Genomic DNA, 22,532 nt, shown 5'->3' with positions numbered 1-22,532 from the left:
GCAGTTTGGATTTTTGTTTACAGGTGAATCATCTTGCTCTCTTCATCAGTATTATGTGTGGGGCAAAAGTCTCAAACCATGCAAGTTTGCCAAGTAAGTTAAAATGACACCTTACAAGCAAACATCTATCCCTTGTGAACAAGGGCAATTTTTTTGGAACATTTGAAGGATCAAAATGAAAAACAAGTGCAAATGATTAAAGGCTATGTCATAGTTTCTGATAAACCATTGGAAGCAAGCTGCTTGGTTGCTGAGTTTGTAGTGAAGGCGAAAAAGCTGCACGCAGTCGAAGAAACATCAGTTTTACTAGCATGCCAAGAAATTATGAGAGTAATGTTAGATGCAAATGCAGTCAATGAAATTGCAGAAGTTCCCCTTTCAGATAATATAAGTCACCGCATTGATGAGATCAGCTGACATTGAAACTGTGCTCTGAGGCAAAAAGTCAGATCAAGAGGAAAATTTGTGCTGTAACTTGATGAATCGGCAGATATCAGTAGTCATGCTCAACTCTTAGCTAACATCAGGTAAGTTGATGGAAATAGTATAAAAGAATGTTATTTTATCTTTCAGACAACTGCCAGGTCACATACCTGCAGAGGAATCTTGAGGAGGGAGAATTGCAATGGAAAAATTGTCTTAGTGTTTGCACAGACAGGACTGCCCCCAAGACTGGCAAAGTGAAGGGTTTGTAAACAAGGCTAAAGAACAAAACCTAGATGTGCTGGTGACCCACTTTTTCCAGCACCGTGACGCTCTTATGGCCAAAACACTGCCAGAAGAACTTTCCTTAGTGTTAGAGCAGGAAAGATAGTCAACTTAATAAAATCATGGTTCTTAAAATGTGGCCTTTTCTCACTGTTGTGTGATGAAGTGGGATCAGAACACCAGAGTTTACTTTTGCACACAGAAATACACTGGATTTTCCACGGAAAAGTTTTCTCATGTTTTTATGAGCTGAAAGAAGAGTTAAAAACGTTCTTAGCTTTGGAGGAATCAGCATACACGGACTTAATTGCTGGTGTGGCATGGTGTGCAAACCATGCCTACCTTGCCGATATATTTCACCACCGCAGTGAACTGACCAGGAAAATGCAAGGTAGTCTACTTATTTTTCCTTATATCAGAGATGTCAGCAACAGCATCTGCAAGCTTAGTCTTTTTTCAGAGCCAGCACAAAAAAGCGGTCTTTCAGATCCAGACCTAAGACAAAATAGCCTGCTCCCTCCTTTTGAACACAGGTTTCAGAGTAACAGCCGTGTTAGTCTGTATTCGCAAAAAGAAATAGCCCCCCAACCTGAAGCAAATACTCACCAGCAACCACATACCACACAACAGAACCACTAACCCAGGAACCTATCCTTGCAACAAAGCTCGTTGCCAACTGTGCCCACATATCTATTCAGGGGACACCATCACAGGGCCTAATCACATCAGCCACACTATCAGAGGCTCGTTCACCTGCACATCCACCAATGTGATATATGCCATCATGTGCCAGCAATGCCCCTCTGCCATGTACATTGGTCAAACTGGACAGTCTCTGCGTAAAAGAATAAATGGACACAAATCAGATGTCAAGAATTATAACATTCATAAACCAGTCGGAGAACACTTCAATCTCTCTGGTCACGCGATTACAGACATGAAAGTTGCGATATAACAACAAAAAAACTTCAAAACCAGACTCCAGCGAGAGACTGTTGAATTGGAATTCATTTGCAAATTGGATACAATTAACTTTAGGCTTGAATAGAGAGTGGGAGTGGCTAAGTCATTATGCAAGGTAGCCTATTTCCCCTTGTTTTTTCTAACCCCCCCCCCCCCCCCCAGACGTTCTTGTTAAACCCTGGATTTGTGCTGGAAATGGCCCACCTTGATTATCATACACATTGTAAGGAGAGTGATCACTTTAGATAAGCTATTACCAACAGGAGAGTGGGGTGGGGGGAGAGAAAACCTTTTGTAGTGGTAAACACCCATTTTTTTCATGCTTTGTGTGTATAAAAAGATCTTCTGTACTTTCCACAGTATGCACCCGATGAAGTGAGCTGTAGCTCACGAAAGCTTCTGCTCAAATAAATTGGTTAGTCTCTAAGGTGCCACAAGTACTCCTTTTCTTCTTTTGAACACAAGATCTCAGATTTGATGTGAGGATCTGTGTCTTCTTTTATGAACAATTGGAGGCTTATTACATTGGACAAGGGGGCCGTAGAAATTGTTTAAAAAAGGGCTATAGCATTCATTTTCAAAACTTACCTCTTTTCAGTTCCCTCTATTCTTCCTTTTTTCAGGGGACTTACTCACGAGGCTATTATACTTTCAGAAATACGGAAACTGCTCCTGATAGGGGCTCTTGAGGACGTGCCCAAACATCTGTAGGGTTGGGAGTTTTATCCAAGATATTTCTTGGCACAGAAAAAAGAGCGTTTTTGTACCATTCTAGATTTAAGAAAATTGAGCAGATAAATTCTGTCTTCATATGTGAATCCTAAGCATCCATAATTCCCTTGCTTCTAACTATGGGTTGGTTTGTGACTCTCAATTTAAAGGTCACATATTTTCATATTTCTGTCCTTCGGAATGATTGACAATACCTTCATTTCATATGAGTATGTGGGATTTTTGTATAAAGTCTTCCCGTTTGGCCTGAGCACAGCACTAAAGCGCCTTTCTGTGGTAGCAGCACATCTGAGAGAGTTAGGGTATTGTTGTTGACTTATATTTGGCCAATAGTTTGCTAATGGCAGCTACACACAAAGAGCTGTTACTTCACAGGAGTTTTCAGCCTCCCTTGTTTTGGCTTTGGGTCTATTTCAGAACTCAAAAAAATCAAATCTTTACCCAATCCAGAGAATTCTTTTCATAGGCTCTATTTTGAACTCAGTAGGAGCAAAAGCTTTTCTCCCAGATGATAGGTTTATGAAAATAGAGCCCCTTTATTTTGGAAAGTCTAACCCGTCAAACTCAGAAAGTGGTCTTCTTTCTGGGTCTCAAGGGTTTGATGGCAGCTGCCACTGACATAACTCCATTTGCTTGTCTCAGGATGAGGCTGAGGCAGCACTGATGTCTCAAATTTTACACACCCAGTCTGGACAGCCCTCAGATGTTTGTCACTCTGCCTCAAGATGTTCTCAATTCATTGATGTGGTGGACAGACAAATCAGATGTCCTCAGAGACATCCTGTGTAATTCCCCTTCACTATTGGTCTTGATAACTTCAGATGCATCACACACTGGATGAGGAGTGCATTTGGGTCATTTTACAGTTCAGGGCCACTGGGCTTCTCAGGAAAAGAGCTTGCTTATAAACGTGTTGGAGTTAAGAGCCATTAGTTTGATCTTTACTTCCTCAAGCAATGGACAATACGTCCACTATGTGTTACATTAACGAGCAAAGGGGTGCTGACTCTTCACAGTTATGTGCTGAAGCAGCCATTAGGGGATTTGTGCATTCTTCACAATGTCTGTCCTTTAGCAGGGGAGAACCATGTGCTGGCAGAATGTCTCAGCAGGGACAGTTCTTAGATACATGAAGAAGTTCTAAACCTATTATTTGGAGGGGGCCATTTAGGGATCTGGGGCAAACACTGGGGACTGGTCCTGCTTTGAGCAGGGGGTTGGACTAGATGACCTCCTGAGGTCCCTTCCAACTCTGATATTCTATGATTCTATGATTCTATTTAAATAAAACTGCTTTTTAGGAAATCATTTACGTTGTTTGTTTCTTATTCTAAGAATCATATGGGTCACAGTATGTTTGCTCACATATTTCCTGATACACTGTTTAACCTATCATTGAAAGTTACAAGTTAATGACAGTTTGTGTGCATTCTGTTGTAAGTTCTCATACTACTATAGCAGTAGCAGTATCTTTTGCTTGCTTTACATTAGGGCTGCCAAGCGATTAAAATAATTAATCGTGATTAATCGCTCAATAAAAAATTAATCGCGATTAATTGCTCAATTAATCACACTTGTTAAACTAGTTGAATACCATTAATTTAAATATTTTGGATGTTTTCTACATTTTCAAATATATTGATCAATTATAACAGAATACAAAGTGTACAGTTCTCACTTTATATTTATTTTTGATTACAAATATTTGCACTATAAAAAAGCAAAAGAAATAGTATTTTTCAATTCACCTAATAAAAGAAGTGTAGTGTAATCTCTTTATCATGAAAGTTGAACTTACAAATGTAGAATTATGTACAATATAAAGAACTGCATTCAAAAATAAAACAATGTAAAACTTTAGAGCCTACAGTCAACTCCGTCCTATTTCTTGATCAGACAGTCGCTCAGACAAACAAGTTTGTTTACATTTGCAGGAGACCATGATGCCAGCTTCTTTTTCACAATGTCACCTGAAAGTGAGAATAGGTGTTCTCATGGCACTGTTGTAGCTGGTGTCTCAAGATATTTACGTGCCAGATGTGCTAAAGATTCATATATCCCTTCATGCTTCAACCACCATTCCAGAGGACATGCGTCCATGCTGGTGACACGTTCTGCTCAATAACAATCCAAAGCAGTGCAGACCAACACATGCTCATTTTCATCATCTGAGTCAGATGCCACCAGCAGATTTTCTTTTTTGATGGTTCGGGTTCCGTAGTGTCTGATCCAGTAGCCTTCTCAGAGCACACATAAACCGATGAGGATGTGATTGTTCCTCAGGGAGCCTTACGCCTTCGGAGAACTCTGCTACTACACCCTTTCCTTCCCTTCCCAGTTTTGGAACACCTCCTGTCCAAAATACCGTGTTCCATGCCTGCGCAGTGCAAAAGGGGGTGGTGATGGCACATGAGGAGAAAGTTCCTCTGATACTTCCTGTCAGCAGAATTTTCTCCTGCATAGGGGGAATTCTTCACTGGCTGTCCCCAGACTTTTTGAGCCTGCTTTGTGCTACATAATTTTGCACTGCTTATGTCGTACAAAGTTAACTGAAGATTCTGCTCCCTTGTTGTTCTTCCCTCTTTTATAAGTGTGCATAAATGTGATGTTTGTAGGTCTTGTATTCCTTTTCTAAGCCTCTTGGTAAATAAATGAAAGACTGACTCTTTAAAAAGAAAATTCTTTGTAATTTGCCTTTTGTACTTGTGAGATAAATAGGTTTTTGCTATTACTGAACTGCTGTGTGAAAAGTCTACTTAAGGGAAACTTTAATTTTGGGCCTTGGATTTTAAACTCTATAAAGTTTCTCATATTCCTTCCTCAAGGGATTTCAAGTGCTGTATATGTATGTATAAAAACCTGTATACGTACATGTAAAATATTATTAAAATACAATAAAAGCATCTAGTTCAGAACATTTGTTGTTTTTTTCAAGAAATGGTAATATGTCAAAATAATTTTTAAAAAAACTTGTAAAAGAAAGTAAAATTACTAGATTATCTGTTTTTATTTATAGACTATATAAATGGAGGAGAACTTTTTACTCACCTTTCTCAAAGAGAGAGATTTACAGAAAATGAGGTACAGATATACATTGGAGAAATTGTACTGGCTCTTGAACACCTGCACAAGGTAAGACAGTTTTTTCCATCAATGCTTTCTTGTTAGGTACATCTACATGATTATATAAAAAATAAAAAGGACTTAATTTTTTTGTTTAAATATATAGAGCATGATTATATACACCAATTTTAAATATTAATTATTTAATGAATTATAAATACATCTTCCTTTATTACATATTCAGTTGTTGTATCTGTGCACCGATTAAGACTAGAGTCTACTCTCTGCCTCTAGAATCAGTATTTGTTATTTTGCCAATTGGTTGTTGCTTTCTGAATATCTCCATTTCCAATAGTACTTCTTTCCACGCATGAAATGTCATTATGACTCTCATTTTCTTTCAGCATAAAGGACAGAAATGTCTGCAGTCAATTTTTATCACTGTCTCCTTTCATTAAAATTATAGGCCTCAGATTTGAAAATTTTAACCTAAAATTAGATACCCAATTTCCTATTTAGGCACCTAAGTGAGGCATAATTTACAAAGATGTCCCACTGAATTTACTGGGATTTGTAAGTCATAGACTTTAAGGCCAGAAGAGACCGCCAGATTGTTTAGTCTGACCTTGTGTATATCACAGGACACCAGCACTATCCAGCACCTGCACACTAAACCCAACACCCGAAATTAAACCAAAGTATTACAGCCCACTGAAGACTAGACTGTTATATGCAGAGAATAGAATGGAGCAAGGTGCACCAGTGCTTGAGGGCTCCTGAAATGATTAAGCAAGATATACCCAGATCATCCTGGCAAGTAACCTGCACCCACACGCTGAAGAGGAAGGTGGAAAAAAACCCAAGACCACTGCCCATGTGATCTGGAGAAAAAGTCCTTCCCCACCCCACATGTGGCAATCAGTGAGACCATGAACAAGAACCAGCCAGCCACGCACCTGAGAGAGAGAATGTCTGGTGCCACCACAGAGCCCTGTACCTCCCCATCTAATGTCCCATCTCCAGCTGTGTCCATCCTGATATTTCAGAGGAAGGAGATAAAAAACAACATCCAAAAACCAGAATACATTGTAGGGGAGGGAAATCCCTTCCTGACCCCTGCAAGTCTCTGGCTGAAACCCTGAAGAATAAGCTTTTAAGAACATATGGCATAAACCCGAAGTGAGACGCAGGGCTTCGGAGTCCTGCCTACTACCATCGTAAGCTACCCCCCTCATACAGTCACACTCATAAATGTGTCTAGTTGTCTTAAAGCTAAGTAAGTTGTTTACTCCTACAACTCCTATTGGAAGGCTGTTCCAGAACCTCACCCCTCTGATGGTTAGAAACCTTGTAATTTCCCAGCTTGAACTTTTTCATGACCAGTTTATATCCATTTGTTCTTGTGCCAACATTGTCCTTGAGCTTAAATAGTTTTTCTCCCTCCCCTGTATTTACCATGTAATGTATTTTTAAAAAGCAGTCATATCCCCTCTCGGCCTTCTTTTTGCTGGACTAAACAAGCCAAACTCTTTAATCTCCTATCAAAAGATAGGCCCTCCATTCTTCTGGTCATCCTAGCTGTTCTTCTCGGCACCTGTTTTGGTTTAAATTAATCTTTCTTGAACATGAGTGAGCAGAACTGTACACGGTATTCCAAATGAGGTCTTACCAGTACCTTGTACGATGGCATTAATTCTTTATCTCTACTAGAAATGCCCTGCATGAAACCTATTAATATCGCCTTTTTCACAACTGCATTTCACAGCTGACTTATGCGGTGGTTCATAGTTATATTGTGACTGACACTTGCACTTAGGTCTCTCTTCTTCGTCACTTTAAGCTGATGAGCTGCCAGCAGAAGTTCTTATTAGATCCTAAGTACAACGATCTTGCACTTTCTACTGTTGAGTTTCATTCCATTTCTGCCAATCCGGTCTTCAAGAACATCCAGATCCCCATGTATAATATTCCAATTCTCCTCTGTATTGACAATGCCTCCCAACTTTATCAACAGCAAATTTCATTAGCACACGTCTATTTTTTTGTGCTAAGGTCATAAATAGGAATAAGATTGGTCTCAAAACTAATCTTTGAGGAGTTCCACAAGTAACCTCCTTTCAGTCTGATAATTCGCTTTTCAGGATAACCTGTTGCTTCCTCCCCTTTAGCCATTTCCTTATCCACCTTACAGTTCTTGTACTGATCCGCATTTTCCCTAATTAAACTAATTTCCCATGTGACACCACATCAAATGCTATGTTGAAGTCCAAGTATATTAAATCTACTGCTTTTCCATTATCTAAAAAAATCAGTTATTTTTCTCAAAGTAGTAGATCAGGTTAGTTTGGCATGATCTACGTTTGGTAAACCTGTGAGGCATTCTATTCCCTTTACCATTTATTTCCGTTAATTTAATTATTCTTTTCTTCACAATTTGTTTTAAAGCCTGACATACTCCTAAGGTTAATTTAACAGACCTGTAATTTTCCAAATCACTTTTAAAAAAAAAATGTAAGTATGACATTAACTATTCTCCAGTCATATTCTCCCTGAATAGATTGCTAATCTAGTAGCAAAGTTTTTTTAATAAATCAATCTCATGTGCCAGTTCTTTCAGTGTTCTGGGATGGAAATTATCCATTCCCTCCTATTTGAGCGAATTAAGCTCTTCAAGTTGTTTTTTTTCCCCCCATCTCAGTAACTGGTAGTTTCCAGTTCTAGACCCTCATTTCCATCAGCCATACTGCCTTTATGCACATGTTTCATATGATCATCCTGTTGAAAACCAAGGAAAAAAGTATTCATTCTGGGGACTCAGCACTTCTAAAAATCAGGCCACTTTCATTTAGATTCTAAATATAAATTTAGGGGCCTGTGAATGAGCTCCCCCTTCAGATCCTGGAAACCATGGCTGGTAAGCCCTCTTTGTGAACTAAGCAACATGATTAATTCCAGCAGGTACCTCAACCAAGTGTCTCTTTATTGCTGTTTATGCTGCAGATAAATCACAACACAGCCACAGTTATGTAGAGCCCCTTTCCTGCTCTCTGGCGTAGCCTTTTATATGGCTGGCTTTCTTCTCAGAGCTATCAAGATGGTGAGCCAATTATCTTCATAAGGCTCCCAACAGGTGCAAGTGTTATTTTCTACTCTTCCAACCCCAAACTACCTAAGTCCCTCCTACTCTTAACTACACCTGGTGACCACAGAGTTCTAAGTGACCAGGTAGTTTATAGCTACTAACAGTGCCCTGTCACAGAGCCTACCTCTAGACAGCCAAGTTTTGAAAATTTTGATATTAGTGAACAATATATATGTTCGTGGTCTTCAGTAAAACAGCCCACCTGTTCTTCCCAGGGGAGAGGCTATAATGAAAATGTTTGCACTTTCAGCTCCTTATTTTGGCTAGGTAATAGAGTAGAGGCCAAGACTCTAGTTTTTTTTGTACATGAGGCAGAGAGCGTGAGGCCAGAAGGAATCACCAGATCATCTAGTCTGTCCTTCTGTACATCACAGGCCACCCAACAACCGAAATCAGATCACAGTATTACAGCCCAGAGAAGACTAGACTATTATGTGCCACAGGCAGAGGGTAGGAGAGACTGAGGTGCACCAGTGCTTGAGGCCCCTGCAATGGTTTGTAAGCGATTAAGCAAGCAAGTGACACACATCCACACGCTAGCAGTGATCTTGGGGGGTTTTCAACTTCCTTTGCAATCTGACCTGGTGGAAGATTCTTTCCCAGCCCCATATATGGCAATCAGGTAGATCCTGAGCATTTGAACAAGAATCAGTCAGCCCAAGTACCTGAGAGACAGAATGCTCAATGCCTCCTTGGGCCCCTGGCCTATCCTGCTTAATGTCCCATCTCCAGCTATGGCCATCTCTGATACTTCAGAAGAAGATTTAAATAAAAAATCCCAAACCTCCAAGAATACATTGGGGGAGAGGGGGACTCCCTTCCTGATCCCTGCAGGTGTCCGGCTGAAACTTTGAAGCCTGAGCTTTAGGAGCGTAAGACGTAGTAATACTAATAGCACGGTCTCTGATGAATTGATGTTTTAATGATGCAAAGAGAGTGGAAGTTTATGTGAGCAAAATTGCCTTGCAGCCTGCTGTAGCATAACTGGCTCCTGCATTGTATTTATGGAATCTTACATAATCTGCAGATCAGTCAGGAATCTATATTCTTATGAATATAGATGCAGGTGGTTCCATTATTAAGGTTGAATTCAGTTTTGCACTTAAAAGTAGGGATTCAGCCACTTTCTTATATCTGAAGAGTACAGTGTATACTCCCCTAAATTACAACACTCGTTTAGTACAGAATGCTGTTTCTGAGAATCTACAAGTAAGTAATTTAATTAGTTTACAAGTTAAATTTAAAATGGGTCCTTTAAGAATCTTTGCTTTGGATTTTTTGGGGGTCCTGAATGGTCTTAATCATGGAGTAAACCTCCCATATAGTTAAAATGTTGAAATCTCATGCATTGCCTACATTTGAAGAAATGTATGTAGGAGTAAGTCATTTCTTGTTTGTTTTTTCATAACTGAAATATTTTTTTCAGCAGAGGCTGAAAAACAGTATTTTTCTACAGAGAATTCCATGAAGACCTGTGTCACAGTTACCTTTTTAACTGCACCTGGAACCCCTCTGTCTCTCCAAGTGCACAGCCCTCTCACTCAGTAGGCCTAATTGACAAGCAATTAATATACAGTGACCTTCTCAAAAACAGTGTATTGCTTATCTTTAACAATAGGAACATCGCTCTGCGTAAGAGAGAGAATTTGAGCCCACTAAACAGTCCAAATGCCTGTCTAGACTACCATTCCCCTGATGGTAGCCAGATAGCAAAACTTAGTCAGACCCTCTCACAGAATCGGTCTCTGTTTTGGACTGCTCCGTGTAAGCATCCCCGACAACTCACACCTCTTTCTCTCTAGAGAGTCACTTTAACTGTTTAGTGTCCTTTTGGTCTTTAGGTTCCAGCCTTGGCAGAACAGCAATGAAACTCTTGGCTGGAGCCTGTAAGTGGGATATTCACAGGTAATTGCTCAGCCTTCTTGTGCTGTTTTTGTAGCTTATTTGCACTCATTGTCTTGTGTTCCTGACTGTTTTTTGAACAGCCTAGTATTAAAATGAACTAACCTATGCATTCAGTTCCCATTAACCTAGTATAGCTACCAAGTACCTATTTCATTCAACAATCATTCATATAAAACATAGAGTATTCATAAATTAATACAGATTAGCCCGTGTCCTTCACAATCCGCCCTCTTTCAAAATGAGGGTTGCCATTTCTTGCTGTTCTCAGTGGGTGTGAAGCTGCAGGTTGCTATCAGAAAGATGCTCTCTTTCAAATGTCTACTGCCTGCCATTGTTCCCACTGAGGGTGAGGCCAACATGCCCTCATTGAGGATGGTGGCTACTAACTCACAGAGCCACCATTCTTCCTGATGGCAGCTTGACTTCATGCTTGTTGGGGACAGTGGGAAGTAATCACCATTTTGAAACAAGGGATCTTTACTAATAGTAACTTAGAGCTTCACACCCATTGAGAACAGTAAGAGATGGCAGCTATTTTAAGACGGAAGGTCATCTTGGAATTCTCTGTAAAAGAACATTAATTTTCAGCCTCTGCTGAAGAAAAAATAAATAGGCACTATTAATCCTAAACACTTATTTTCAAAATCTCTTCTTTGCACTGGATCGCTCAATTTCTATGAAATTGTAACAAGGGGGAAATGCTGGGGTGTTGTGCAAGGGAATTTGCAGCACAGGATAGACAAAGGAAATTGGTATGTGTAAGTAAAAGCAGGGGAATGTGGAGGTTAGGAAATGGTGAGGTGCGGGACCTGGCCAATACATTCTGGATGCTTTGTGTTGCTCCTCAATGGATGAAGCACCCAGAGCATATTGGTCAATCTAAAAACCAAAATCATTAGATTGCATAGTCATGTTCTCTCTAGCTTTCTTGTTTAGTGACCATTTATAAAAATTTTAATTGGAAGAAGAAGAAAAAAAGGAAAGTCCCAGGCTAAAAACTGTTAAACTGAAGCAAAGAGTGCATAGCAGTAATTTTAAGGGTAAAACCAAAAAGAATGCTGTAATGATCCCAAAAAGAACTATTACAAACCAAGGAAATTCAGAGTTCAGTTTTAAATTTAAAAGAAATCTAGAGGTGTTAAGCTGTGATAATGCCTTGTCAAGCATCCAAAAAACATTACTCTGCCCTGTAGTGATACTGTGAACAAAAAAAATATAATCAAATCGCTCTTAAAAATCAGTTTATTATAATCTGGGACTGCAAATCCTATTATGGATTTATACTTGTATAGTATAATGTCACGACAGGGTGGAGTTGAGGTTTGGATTCTGTAACTGTGTATTTCCATACCTTAACATATTTGGATTTCTTTTAAATTTAACCTTAACTTTGAATTTTACTGAGTTTGTGGTGATTATTTTTGGGATAATTACAACATTATTGTAACATATTTTACCTCTAAGAAACTGATTAAATTTAGTGAAGGTTGAGAGAATTTAACATAGTTTTGTATCTGGGATTTTTAATCACTTTTGCTAGATCCAAATTTAGAAACATTCTTTAACCTATCTTAGCATTTCCAGATCAATGTTATATTACTGTTTTTATGTTTGTTTGCAGTTGGGCATTATATATCGAGATATAAAACTTGAGAATATTCTACTTGATTCTAATGGCCATGTTGTGCTGACAGACTTTGGTCTGAGTAAGGAGTTTCTTACAGATGAAGTGAGTATTTGAATATTCAGTGATTGTGGACCCAATACAGAAATAATTTGGATCTGTCTTATTGAGAGCTCCATGTATATTTGAGGGCAGAATTTGCCTCTTACGATTTCCCTCCACTGGTATGAAGCTGCAGGTTGCTATCAGAAAGATGCTCTCTTTCAAATGTCTACTGCCTTCCATTGTTCCCACTGAGGGTGAAGCCAAGATGCCCTCATTGAGGATGGTGGCTACTAACTCACAGAGCCACCTTTCTTCCTGATGGCAGCTTGACTTTTCTCCTTTTCTTCATCAACAAACAAAAACTGCGTGTCTTCATTTTTAAGCCCCTTCACAACTTAACTCTGCCATACCTGTAGACTTTTATTTGATGTTGAGCATCTGACCCCACCTTTGCTCTGCCAACATTGTCAGCCTTTTTGTCCATGGTTCTGATTTTTCCTCAAACAGCTTCACAGTTTCTTCCATGCTGCCCCTTATATATCAAAGTGTAGCCATTACATTGTCATCCATCATATCCCTCCTGAAAACTCATTCCTGTCATGGTGCATACAGAACACTTTTTCAATGACTAGACAGATGGTGTGCTTGACCGTTAGTTATGCTAATCATAATTATTTCATAGTTATCTTGTATTCATCCTGTCTGCTTGTTGTCTCTTGTCACGTATTTAGATTGTAAGATCTTTGGGGCAGGAGCCATCTTTTCTTCTTTGAGTGCTTGCTCATGTTGATTTCATTCTAGGTATGTGCGTGCCCATATGCGCAGTTGTTGAAGATTTTTGCCTTAGTGGTATCCGTAGGGCCAGATGTGGTGCCCCCTTGATTGCCGTGTTCATGTGTTGGTATATCAGGTGCTGCCGGCCCTATGGCCTCTCAGTTCCTTCTTACTACCCGTGGTGGTTAGTCAGAGCGCCTTTCCTTGCATAGTAAGGGCTAGCAGTTTAGTCTCTTCTTAGGACTGTTACGAATTACACCTGGTAGGACACGCACACAAGTGCTGCGAATTACACCTGGTAGGTCACGCACACAAGTGCTGCGAATTATACCTGATAGGTCACGCACAGTTGGAATCTAGGCTGAGGCACAGAAACAAAGTCCACAACTGCAGAGTTCCCAAAAGACACTAAGTTTATTACGCTCGAGCGTGGTGCCCCCCTGCTAGCCAGGAGGGGACCCTGAATGCAGATTATACAAAGGGTATATACCTTTTAGCAAAGCATGTTGCCCTCGTGCATCGGAAACCTTAGCCAATAAACAAACCCTTGTCTTATCTACCACCTATCTCTGCTTGGTGTATTCCTCGTGCTATACCAGTATGTTAATTACACAGCATGGTCCTAAAGCCATGCATCAGTAACTTTTATTATCAGGATGGGAGGCCTCACATCAAGGCCAAGAGACAGGGAGTTAGCGACTGACAAAAACCAGATACTGGGAGTCAAGGCAGGCTGGAGACAAAGAGGAGGATTTTCACAGGGATTCAATATCTAAGGATTACTCCTCCTGGTGTATGATGTGCTGGCATTTAAACAATGGTGGGCCCCAAACCAAAATGGAGTCACATGTGCTAACTTTTCCTTAACAGGACCTTCTAAATAGTTCTTTTTATAACAGTGTTAAGTAGTTTTTAAGTGTAGCTAGACATTAGAGTCCCAGCAGGGATTTCACCCCAGGCTGAAACCATGCACTGACTATAACAGGCTTATATCTGTAAGTGACCCCCGCAGCAGCTGCCTCAAGTGCTGGGGAAATTACATATGAAGGACAAGAGACACCTTCCCAAGCTCCCCCCAGTGCCAAGAGAGCAGAAACCTCCACCTGCACCGCCAGCAAATGGCAAAGGCTTCCCACAAGGGCAAGCCAGCCGCTAAGAACCTTCAGGAGACAGTGGAGTATCGGTGATCCCCTGAGTCGAGGCAGAGCTCTCCTCCATGCCACAGATCTCCGGAGTCACAGCCCAGATCCTCTGGGGCTCGCCCTCAATCTCTGGCATGGTGATCACGGTCCCCACCATCTTGACACGGATTGTCAAAGGGGAGGCGCCAGTCTCCATATTACCGGCAGCATTCACCCTCCTTCCTGTCATCCTCTCAGCACAGATCTTGGTCGCCTGCCCCATGGGAGCACTGCCCATCACGACTCCGGTCCCCCCGGCACCGGTCCCTTTCATACCAGCACTGATCCTCTCACTCCAGGCACTGGTCTCTGGTGGCAATGATCAGCAGGCAGATACAGGCAGCAGTGGCCCCACTGTGGTCACCAGAAGGGGATTCCTCCAGCATGGAAGGGCAGTTCAGCCCTTTTCCCAGATTCAACCGGCGTGATTTGGTTCCTGAGGCAGTGTTGACATCGATGGCACTGCCTGGCAGCATGGCCTGTGCAGTGGTCTTATTGGAGCACATGTGCTGGTCATGACAGTGCCCCCTTCACACCACTCATCTGCCGCTGCCTTGGAGCAACAGTTGGCGGCAGTGATGGCACAGAGCTCGGTGCGCCAGTAGCGCTTGGACGTCAGGGTAGAAGAGACTGCACCCACCCCTAAACCTCTAGCCCCCACGGGGGATGATGTCCCAGGGCTTCCCCCGGTGGTACAGTCATCATTTTCATCTCCAGATGAGGCAGTCACAGGACTCTCAAGTCACAGGACTCCCTACTTTGATGGGTGGCCGAGAAGTTGGGCCTAGAGATGGAGATGTCCGAGCAGGTGGAAACCTGGTTCAATGTCCTCTCAGCCTCTAACCTGGCCTGTGTTGCACTACTAGTGCATGACGGGGTCCTCAAACTGGACAAGGCCCTCTGGCAAACCCCATCTTCCATTCCTCTCACCTCCAAAAGGACCAAAAAGAAGTACCTTGTCTTGGCCAAAGTGTTCAAGTACCTTTATACCCACATACCGCTGGGCTCACTGGTTGTCTCTGTGGCCAACGAAAAAGACAAGCAGGGGCACACTAGCTTAACTCCCAAAAATAAAGAGGCCAAAAGACTGGAACTTTCTGGGAGGAAAATTTATTCCACTGCCAGCCTGCAGTTCCGGGTGGCGACTCATCAGACCCTCTTGGGCAGGTACACTTTTAAGTTAAAGGAGTCCCTTCCACAGGGTTTGGCCCAAGAATTAGGCATCCTGGTGGAGGAAGGCACCGCGGCTGCTAGGTGCTCCCTCCAAATGGTATGGGATGCAGTGGACTCATTGGCTAGGTTGGTTGCGTCGACGGTGGTTATGAGGCACAGCTCCTGGCTTCAGACTGCTGGCCTTTCCCAAGAGATGCAGACCTCGATCCATGACATTCCATTTGATAAGAATGGTCTCTTCTCTGAATAAACAGATGCGAGACTGCATGGGTTGAAGGACACTCGGGCCACTCTTTGCTCGCTGAGCACGAATATGTTGCAGTCTGCACGGAAGAAGTTCTGGCCGCCCCCACCGCCCAGACTTTGGCAGCCTCGTCGGGTTCTGCTAGGAGAAGGGATAGAGGCACGAGTTTTAGTTGTCACCGCCCATCCTCCTCCCACTCACTCATGCAGTCCAGCCCAGCAAAGCATCCTGGGGGCCAGAGGTGCTCATTTTGAAAGTGCACTCAAGATAGATGCCCCAGTCAGTTCCCTGGATCCACGCTGTCCTTTCCTTGACCTTCTTCATCCTACCATTCAGCCTGGTTGCAGGTCACCTTGGACTGCTGGATGCTGGACATAATATCTTGGGGATATACCCTGCAATTTTCAGCTGCCCTTCCCTGCCACCCCCTCTCTTTCCCATCCCTTTTCAGGGACCTTTCTCACCAGCAACTCCTCTTTCAGGGGGTCGGGAACCTGTGCCTGAGTGCAGTGGAGGAGGTCATAGAATCATAGAATATCAGGGTTGGAAGGGACCTCAGGAGGTCATCTAGTCCAACCCCCGGCTCAAAGCAGGACCGATCCCCAACTAAATCATCCCAGCCAGGGCTTTGTCAAGCCTGACCTTAAAAACTTCTAAGGAAGGAGATTCCACCACCTCCCTAGGTAACGCATTCCAGTGTTTCACCACCCTCCTAGTGAAAAAGTTTTTCCTAATATCCAACCTAAATCTCCCCCACTGCAACTTGAGACCATTACTCCTTGTTCTGTCATCTGCTACCACTGAGAACAGTCTAGAGCCATCCTCTTTGGAATCCCCTTTCAGGTAGTTGAAAGCAGCTATCAAATCCCCTCTCATTCTTCTCTTCCGTAGACTAAACATCCCCAGTTCCCTCCCTCACATAAATCATGTGTTCCAGTCCCCTAATCATTTTTGTTGCCCTCCACTAGACTCTTTCCAATTTTTCCACATCCTTCTTGTAGTGTGGGGCCCAAAACTGGACACAGTACTCCAGATGAGGCCTCACCAGTGTCGAATAGATGGGAACGATCATGTCCCTCGATCTGCTGGCAATGCCCCTACTTATACATCCCAAAATGCCATTGGCCTTCTTGGCAACAAGGGCACACTGTTGACTCATATCCAGCTTCTCGTCCACTGTCACCCCTAGCTCCTTTTCTGCCTAACTGCTGCTGAGCCATTCGGTCCCTAGTCTGTAGCGGTGCATTGGATTCTTCTGACCTAAGTGCAGGACTCTGCACTTGTTCTTGTTGAACCTCATCAGGTCCCTTGGGACATGAAAGGGAAAGGGTTGTATTCCTGCTACTTCCTAATTCTGAAGGCAAAAGGGGGCCTCATACCCATCCTGGACCTGTGTCGACTCAACAAGTCTCAAAAAGTTGAAGTTTTGCTTGGTCTCCCTGGCCTCCATCATCCCCTCCCTGGATCCAGGAGACTGGTATACTGTCCTTGACTTAAAGGACGCTTATTTCCATAATCCCAGGTCACAGATGCTTCCTCCGTTTCCTAGTGGGTGGGTGCCATTGTCAATTCTCAGTGCTGCCCTTTGGTCTCTCATCGGCCCCCAGGGTGATCACAAAATGTATGGTGCCATTGGCTGCTTACCTGAGACTCTGAGGGGTCCAGGTCTTCCCGTATCTCAACGAAAGGCTCATCAAGGGCAGGTCTTGGGAGCAAGTTCAGAGGAGCCTCAATCTGGTGCATTCCACTTGCTGCAACCTGGGCCTGTTAATAAACGAGAAAAAATCCACCTTAATGCCCGTCCAGCGAATAGAGTTCATTGGGGCGGTTCTTGACTCCACGTGAGCCAGAGCCTTCCTTCCAGAAGTGTGTTTTCAGGCCATGTTGGACCTGATCTCTCATGTGAAGAACCACCCACGCACCATGGCTCTCACCTGCCTGTGGCTGTTGGGCCACATGTTTGTGAGTGTGTACATGGTCAGCCATGCTTGGCTCCATCTCTGGCCCCTACAAGCGTGGCTGGCATCTGTCTACATTCCCAACAGACACAACCTGGACTGGGAAGTCAGGGTGCTGGACCGCATCGGGTGGACCCTGGATTGGTGTTGGAAGGAGTCCCATTCGTGACCACATCCTCGTCGCTGATCCTGGTCTCTGATGCTTCAGACCTGGGCTGGGGAGCCAACCTGGGTGAACTGAGCACTCAGGGCTGCTGGTTGTGAGATCATCTGGCCCTCCACATCAACGTCAGGGAGTTCAGAGCAGTTTGCCTGGCCTCCCAAGTGGTCTTGCCCTACCTGAAGGGCAAGGTGATGCAGGTCCTGATGGACAACACCGCCACGATGTATTACATCAACAGGCAGCGCGGTGCCAGTCTTCGGCTCTTTGTCAAGAAGCTCTCAGGTTTTTGTGTTTTTTGTGTATGGCATGCCATTCGTCTGATAGCTACGCACCTGCCTGGAACCAGATCCGCCTGGAACCTGCTGGTGGATCACCTCAGCAGGACTTCCTCCTTTCGCCACGAGTGGTTGCTCTATCCGGAGGTGGTAAGCATAATCTTCCAGAGGTGGGGGGACTCCCCAGGTTGACCTGTTCATGTCAATGCAGAACAGAGAATTCCACGTGTTCTGTCAGATCCAGGGGATGGACAAGGGCTCCCTATCAGATGCCTTTCTGCTCCCATGGTCAGGGGCCCTGATGTATGCCTTTCCACCAGTGCCGTCTGATTCATAGAGTCCTCGTGAAGATCAAACAGGACAGGGCGAAGGTTATCCTGTTAGCCCCCGCATGGCCTCGACAGCACTGGTTTGGCACGCTGCTGGATCTTTTGGTAGCTGCCCCACTGGAGCTCCCTCTGTGGCCAGACATGTTGTCCCAGAACCACGGTAGTCTTCTGTACCCAAACCTGGTGGTGGTGGTGCACTTGACAGCATGGCTGAATGCAGAAGAAATGGAATGCTCTCCCTGGGTTCAACATGTCTTGTTGGGTAGCAGAAAACCCTCCACCAGAGTGACTTACGTGGCCAAGTGGAAAAGGTTCACGTGTAGAGCCTCAGAACAATGTATCTGGGCCTCGCTGAAGGCGATCCTGGATTATCTTCTGCACCTCAAACTCCAAGGTTTGTCCCTGTCATCGATCAGGGTCTACCTGGCCAGTATTTTGGCCTTTCATCCTTTGTTCCAAGGCAGGTCAGTCTTCGCTCATAGCATGTCGGCCCAGTTTTTGAAAGGTTTGGAGGGTCTCTACCTTCATGTCCGGGATCCTGTCCCTCCCTGGGACTTGAATCTTGTGCCGTCACAGCTCATGGGACTTCCCTGAAAGGTTTAGTTCTTGGTTGCGATAACATCTGCCCTCAGGGTGTCTGAGATCATGGCGCTTACTTCAGAACCACCCTATACGGTATTCTATAAGGATAAGGTCCAACTGCGGCTGCACCCGGCATTCCTGCCCAAGGTAGTTTCCCAGTTTCTTACCAGCCAGGACATATACTTACCTGCCTTCTTCCCGAAGTTTCATAAGTTGGAATAGGAATGCAGGTTGCACACCCTGGACGTCAGGAGGGTATTGGCCTTCTACATCAAGAAGACAAAGCCTTTTCACAAGTCAGTGCAGCTGTTCGTTGTGGTGACGGACAGGATGAATGGTCTCCCAGTGTCTGCTCAGAGTATTTCATCCTGGCCCATGGCCTGCATCTGCTACTGCTATGAGCTGGTGAAAGTGCCTCCGCTGGCATTGGTGACAGCACACTCAACTAGAGCACAAGAGTGTCATCAGCAGCATTCCTGGCAGAGGTGCCAATCCAAGATATCTATAGCATTGCTACCTGGTCTTCTGTCCATATGTTCAAGTCTCATTATGCACTGATCCAGCAAGCTCAAGACAACGCTGGCTTTGGCAGAGCTGTGCTGGAAGCCGCATGACCATGAACTCCAAGCCCACCTCCATGGACATAACTTGGGAGTCACCTAGAATGGATCGACATGAGTAAGCACTCTAAGAACTAAAAACGGTTACCTACCTTTCGTAACTGTTGTTCTTTGAGATTTGTTGCTCATGTCCATTCCGTTGTTCGCCCTCCTTACCCCTCTGTTGGAGTTGCCGGCAAGAAGGAACTGAGAGGGTATAGAGCTAGCGGCGCCTAATGTATCAGCGCATGAGTGGTGCATTCAAATGGGCACCACAGCCAACCCTACAGATACTGCTAAGGCAGAAATCTCCAACGACCACGCACATGGGCATGTGCATACCCGGAATGGAATGGACATGAGCAACACATCTTGAACAGCAGTTAGGAAAGATAGGTAACCTTTTTTTGTGTTCCAAGCAACAAACAGAAGAACAGATATGTACAGAGAAACAAGCAATTATACCACAGGAAAAAACTATAGCAAAATTAACACATGAAAAAGGTATTAAGTGATTAGAAGAAAATAATTGTTTTCTATCTTGTGGCTTTATTAAGGGGAACAGCGGAAATAATGTTAAATAACATTCCCCAAAATTAGGCTTATGTTTAATGATATTAAAATCAGAAATTTATCAGAAGCAAGCCAGAGTATACATTTTCTAGTAAAATATAGTTTAATAATTTTGGCATTATACTGGTTAATTTAGATCTCATGGAAGCACTGAACAAGACTTTTTTTTAAAAATTTATTTCAGAAGCTTCCTTTTTCTAGTGTAGTATGTTCTTGATTTCCTTGTATAGCACATGTCTTGAACTCCAAATCTGAATCTACAAATGTAAACCTGACTTGTGAAATATCTACTTATTTGAACACACTTCTTTGAAGGACCTATCATGATCTCTCCAAAAAATGCTAGAACCTTGAGGGATAAGGAGTGAACAGTGTTTCTTGGCCTAATCACATGTGCTTTCAGAATTATCAAGGCACAGCGTTATCTTATGTTTACCACAAAGGTAAATAGCTATTAACAAAGAATGGTACACTGACCTGTGAAAATAGCTCAGATTGAACACAACCAAAACAAATACTTTGTATGTAGTATAAAATTAAAATAACCCCTTCCTCCTCTTGGGAGCAAATTGTTTTTTACACACGGTATATTATGGAAAGATTTTTTTTTAATAGAGGTCAGTATAGCTTCATGAATATGGGAGCCACAGGGTGTGATATAACATCAAGTTTAGACAAATTGCAAAGAGCCTTATAAAAATGTATCATTGTATTTTACCTACACATTTTATCATGTTATTTAGAGCATTAGTAATGCACCTGGCAGAAATCATATTAATCTTCTATTGGAGAATGCCCCGTAGCAGCTAATTGGTTACACGCTATTTTAAGTCTAGATGACATTTTTGTTTTAAATACCAAAGATTGTTTCATGTGCTTATGTTAAATCTGCCCCACAAATTCATCATAATGTAGTTATTGACTAGGACAGAGGAGGGCAAACTATGGCCCGTGGGCCACATCCGGCCCGCGGGACCCTTCTGCCCAGCCCCTGAGCTCCTGGCCCGGGAGGCTAGCTCCCGACCCCTCTCTTGCTGCTCCCCATCCCCCACAGCCTCAGTGCGCCGCGCCGCCAGTGCAAAACTCTGGACGGCCAGGCAACGCAGTTACAGAGCTATGGCCTGACCCGGTGCTCTGGGCGGTGCGGCTGTAGCGCCGCCAGCCACCGGTGCTCCAGGCCGTGCGGTAAGGGGGCGGGGGGTGGATAGAGGTTAGTGGGCGAGGCGGTCAGAGGGTAGGGAGCAGGGGGGTTGGATGGGGTAGGGGTCCTGGTTGGATGGGGTGGCAGGGGGCAGTCAGGGGTGGGAGATCTGAGGGTGGTCAGGGGACAGGGAGCAGGAGGTGGTGGATGGGGTAGGAGTCCTGGGGAGGCCGTCAGGGAAAAAGGGGGGTTGAATGGGGCAGGAGTCCCCAGGGAGCCATCGGGGGCGAGAAGCGGGGGGGTTGGATAAGACGCGGGGGCAGGGCAGGGGGCAGGACACAGCCTCCCTAACTGTCCCTCCATACCATTTTGGAAACCCCATGTGGCCCTCAGGCCAAAAAGTTTGCCCACCCCTGGCCTAGGAGGTAGTGAATAGTCTCAAGGGTTCTGTGTTAATTCTCTCTATGATGGAAGATGAATTGTCTATGAAGTCCTGAATTGTTTGGATGATAGCTGTGGGTCATCAGCTGTTAGTTATATATATCCCTTATTCATTGTAGTCATTTGATATCCATATGTATGTCTTTTTTAGAATGAGAGAGCATATTCCTTTTGCGGAACTATAGAATACATGGCTCCAGATATTGTCAGAGGAGGAGACACAGGACATGACAAGGTGGGTTTCATCTCAGCTTTCTTTTGTCACTGCCTGTTTACATTTCTGATTAAAACGAATCCTACTCTGTAGTTTTGTATGTGATTATTTGCCTGCCCTCCAAAAGTCCCTCACTCCATTTCACAACTCAAGTTTTCCCAACTAAGGTCCAGAAAGAAGTGAGAATCACACGTGTTTAAAGTCTCTGGGTTAAGATAAAAGGAGGAAAAAGTGGGGAGGCGGTAGGATGTCTACTGCAGGCCACCAAATGAGAAGGAGGAGGAGGTAGAGAGACATTTCTAGAACAAATAACAGAAGTAGCTAAAACACGAACCATGGTAATAATGGGGGACTTTAACTGCCCAGATACTTGTTGGAAAAATAATTCAGGAAAACACAGACTGTCAACAAGTTCTTGGAATGTACTGGGGACAACTTTTTATTTCAGAAGGTAGAGGAGGTAACCAGAGGAGCAGATATTTTAGATTTGATTCTGATTAACAGGGAGGAAGTGGTTGGGAATCTGAAAGCAAAAGGCAACTTCAGTGAAGATCACAAAATGATAGAATTTATAATTCTAAGGAAAAGGAATGAAAGCAGCAGAATAACGACAATGGACTTTACAAATGCAGACTTCAACAAACTTAAAGAACTGTTTTGTAAGGTACCTTTGGAAAGAAAGTCTAAGGCAAATGTAAGTCCA

General features: G+C 43.5%; 1 protein-coding gene across 1 annotated transcript in view; it reads left to right on the top strand.

The window, feature by feature from the left end:
* Positions 1-22,532, top strand: part of RPS6KA5 (ribosomal protein S6 kinase A5) — a 194,305-nt gene that overhangs the window by 61,873 nt on the left and 109,900 nt on the right. Inside the window, exons 4-6 of the mRNA XM_077819264.1 lie at positions 5,420-5,535; positions 12,135-12,242; positions 21,767-21,850. Coding sequence (XP_077675390.1) covers positions 5,420-5,535; positions 12,135-12,242; positions 21,767-21,850 — 308 coding nt within the window. The remainder of the gene's footprint in view (positions 1-5,419; positions 5,536-12,134; positions 12,243-21,766; positions 21,851-22,532) is intronic.

The sequence above is a fragment of the Eretmochelys imbricata genome, chromosome 6 (assembly GCF_965152235.1).
Source record: "Eretmochelys imbricata isolate rEreImb1 chromosome 6, rEreImb1.hap1, whole genome shotgun sequence".
In the NCBI taxonomy this organism is placed as follows: Eukaryota; Metazoa; Chordata; order Testudines; family Cheloniidae; genus Eretmochelys; species Eretmochelys imbricata.
The sequence above is the reverse complement of the archived record's forward strand: the minus strand, read 5'-3'. Positions and strand labels throughout refer to the sequence as shown.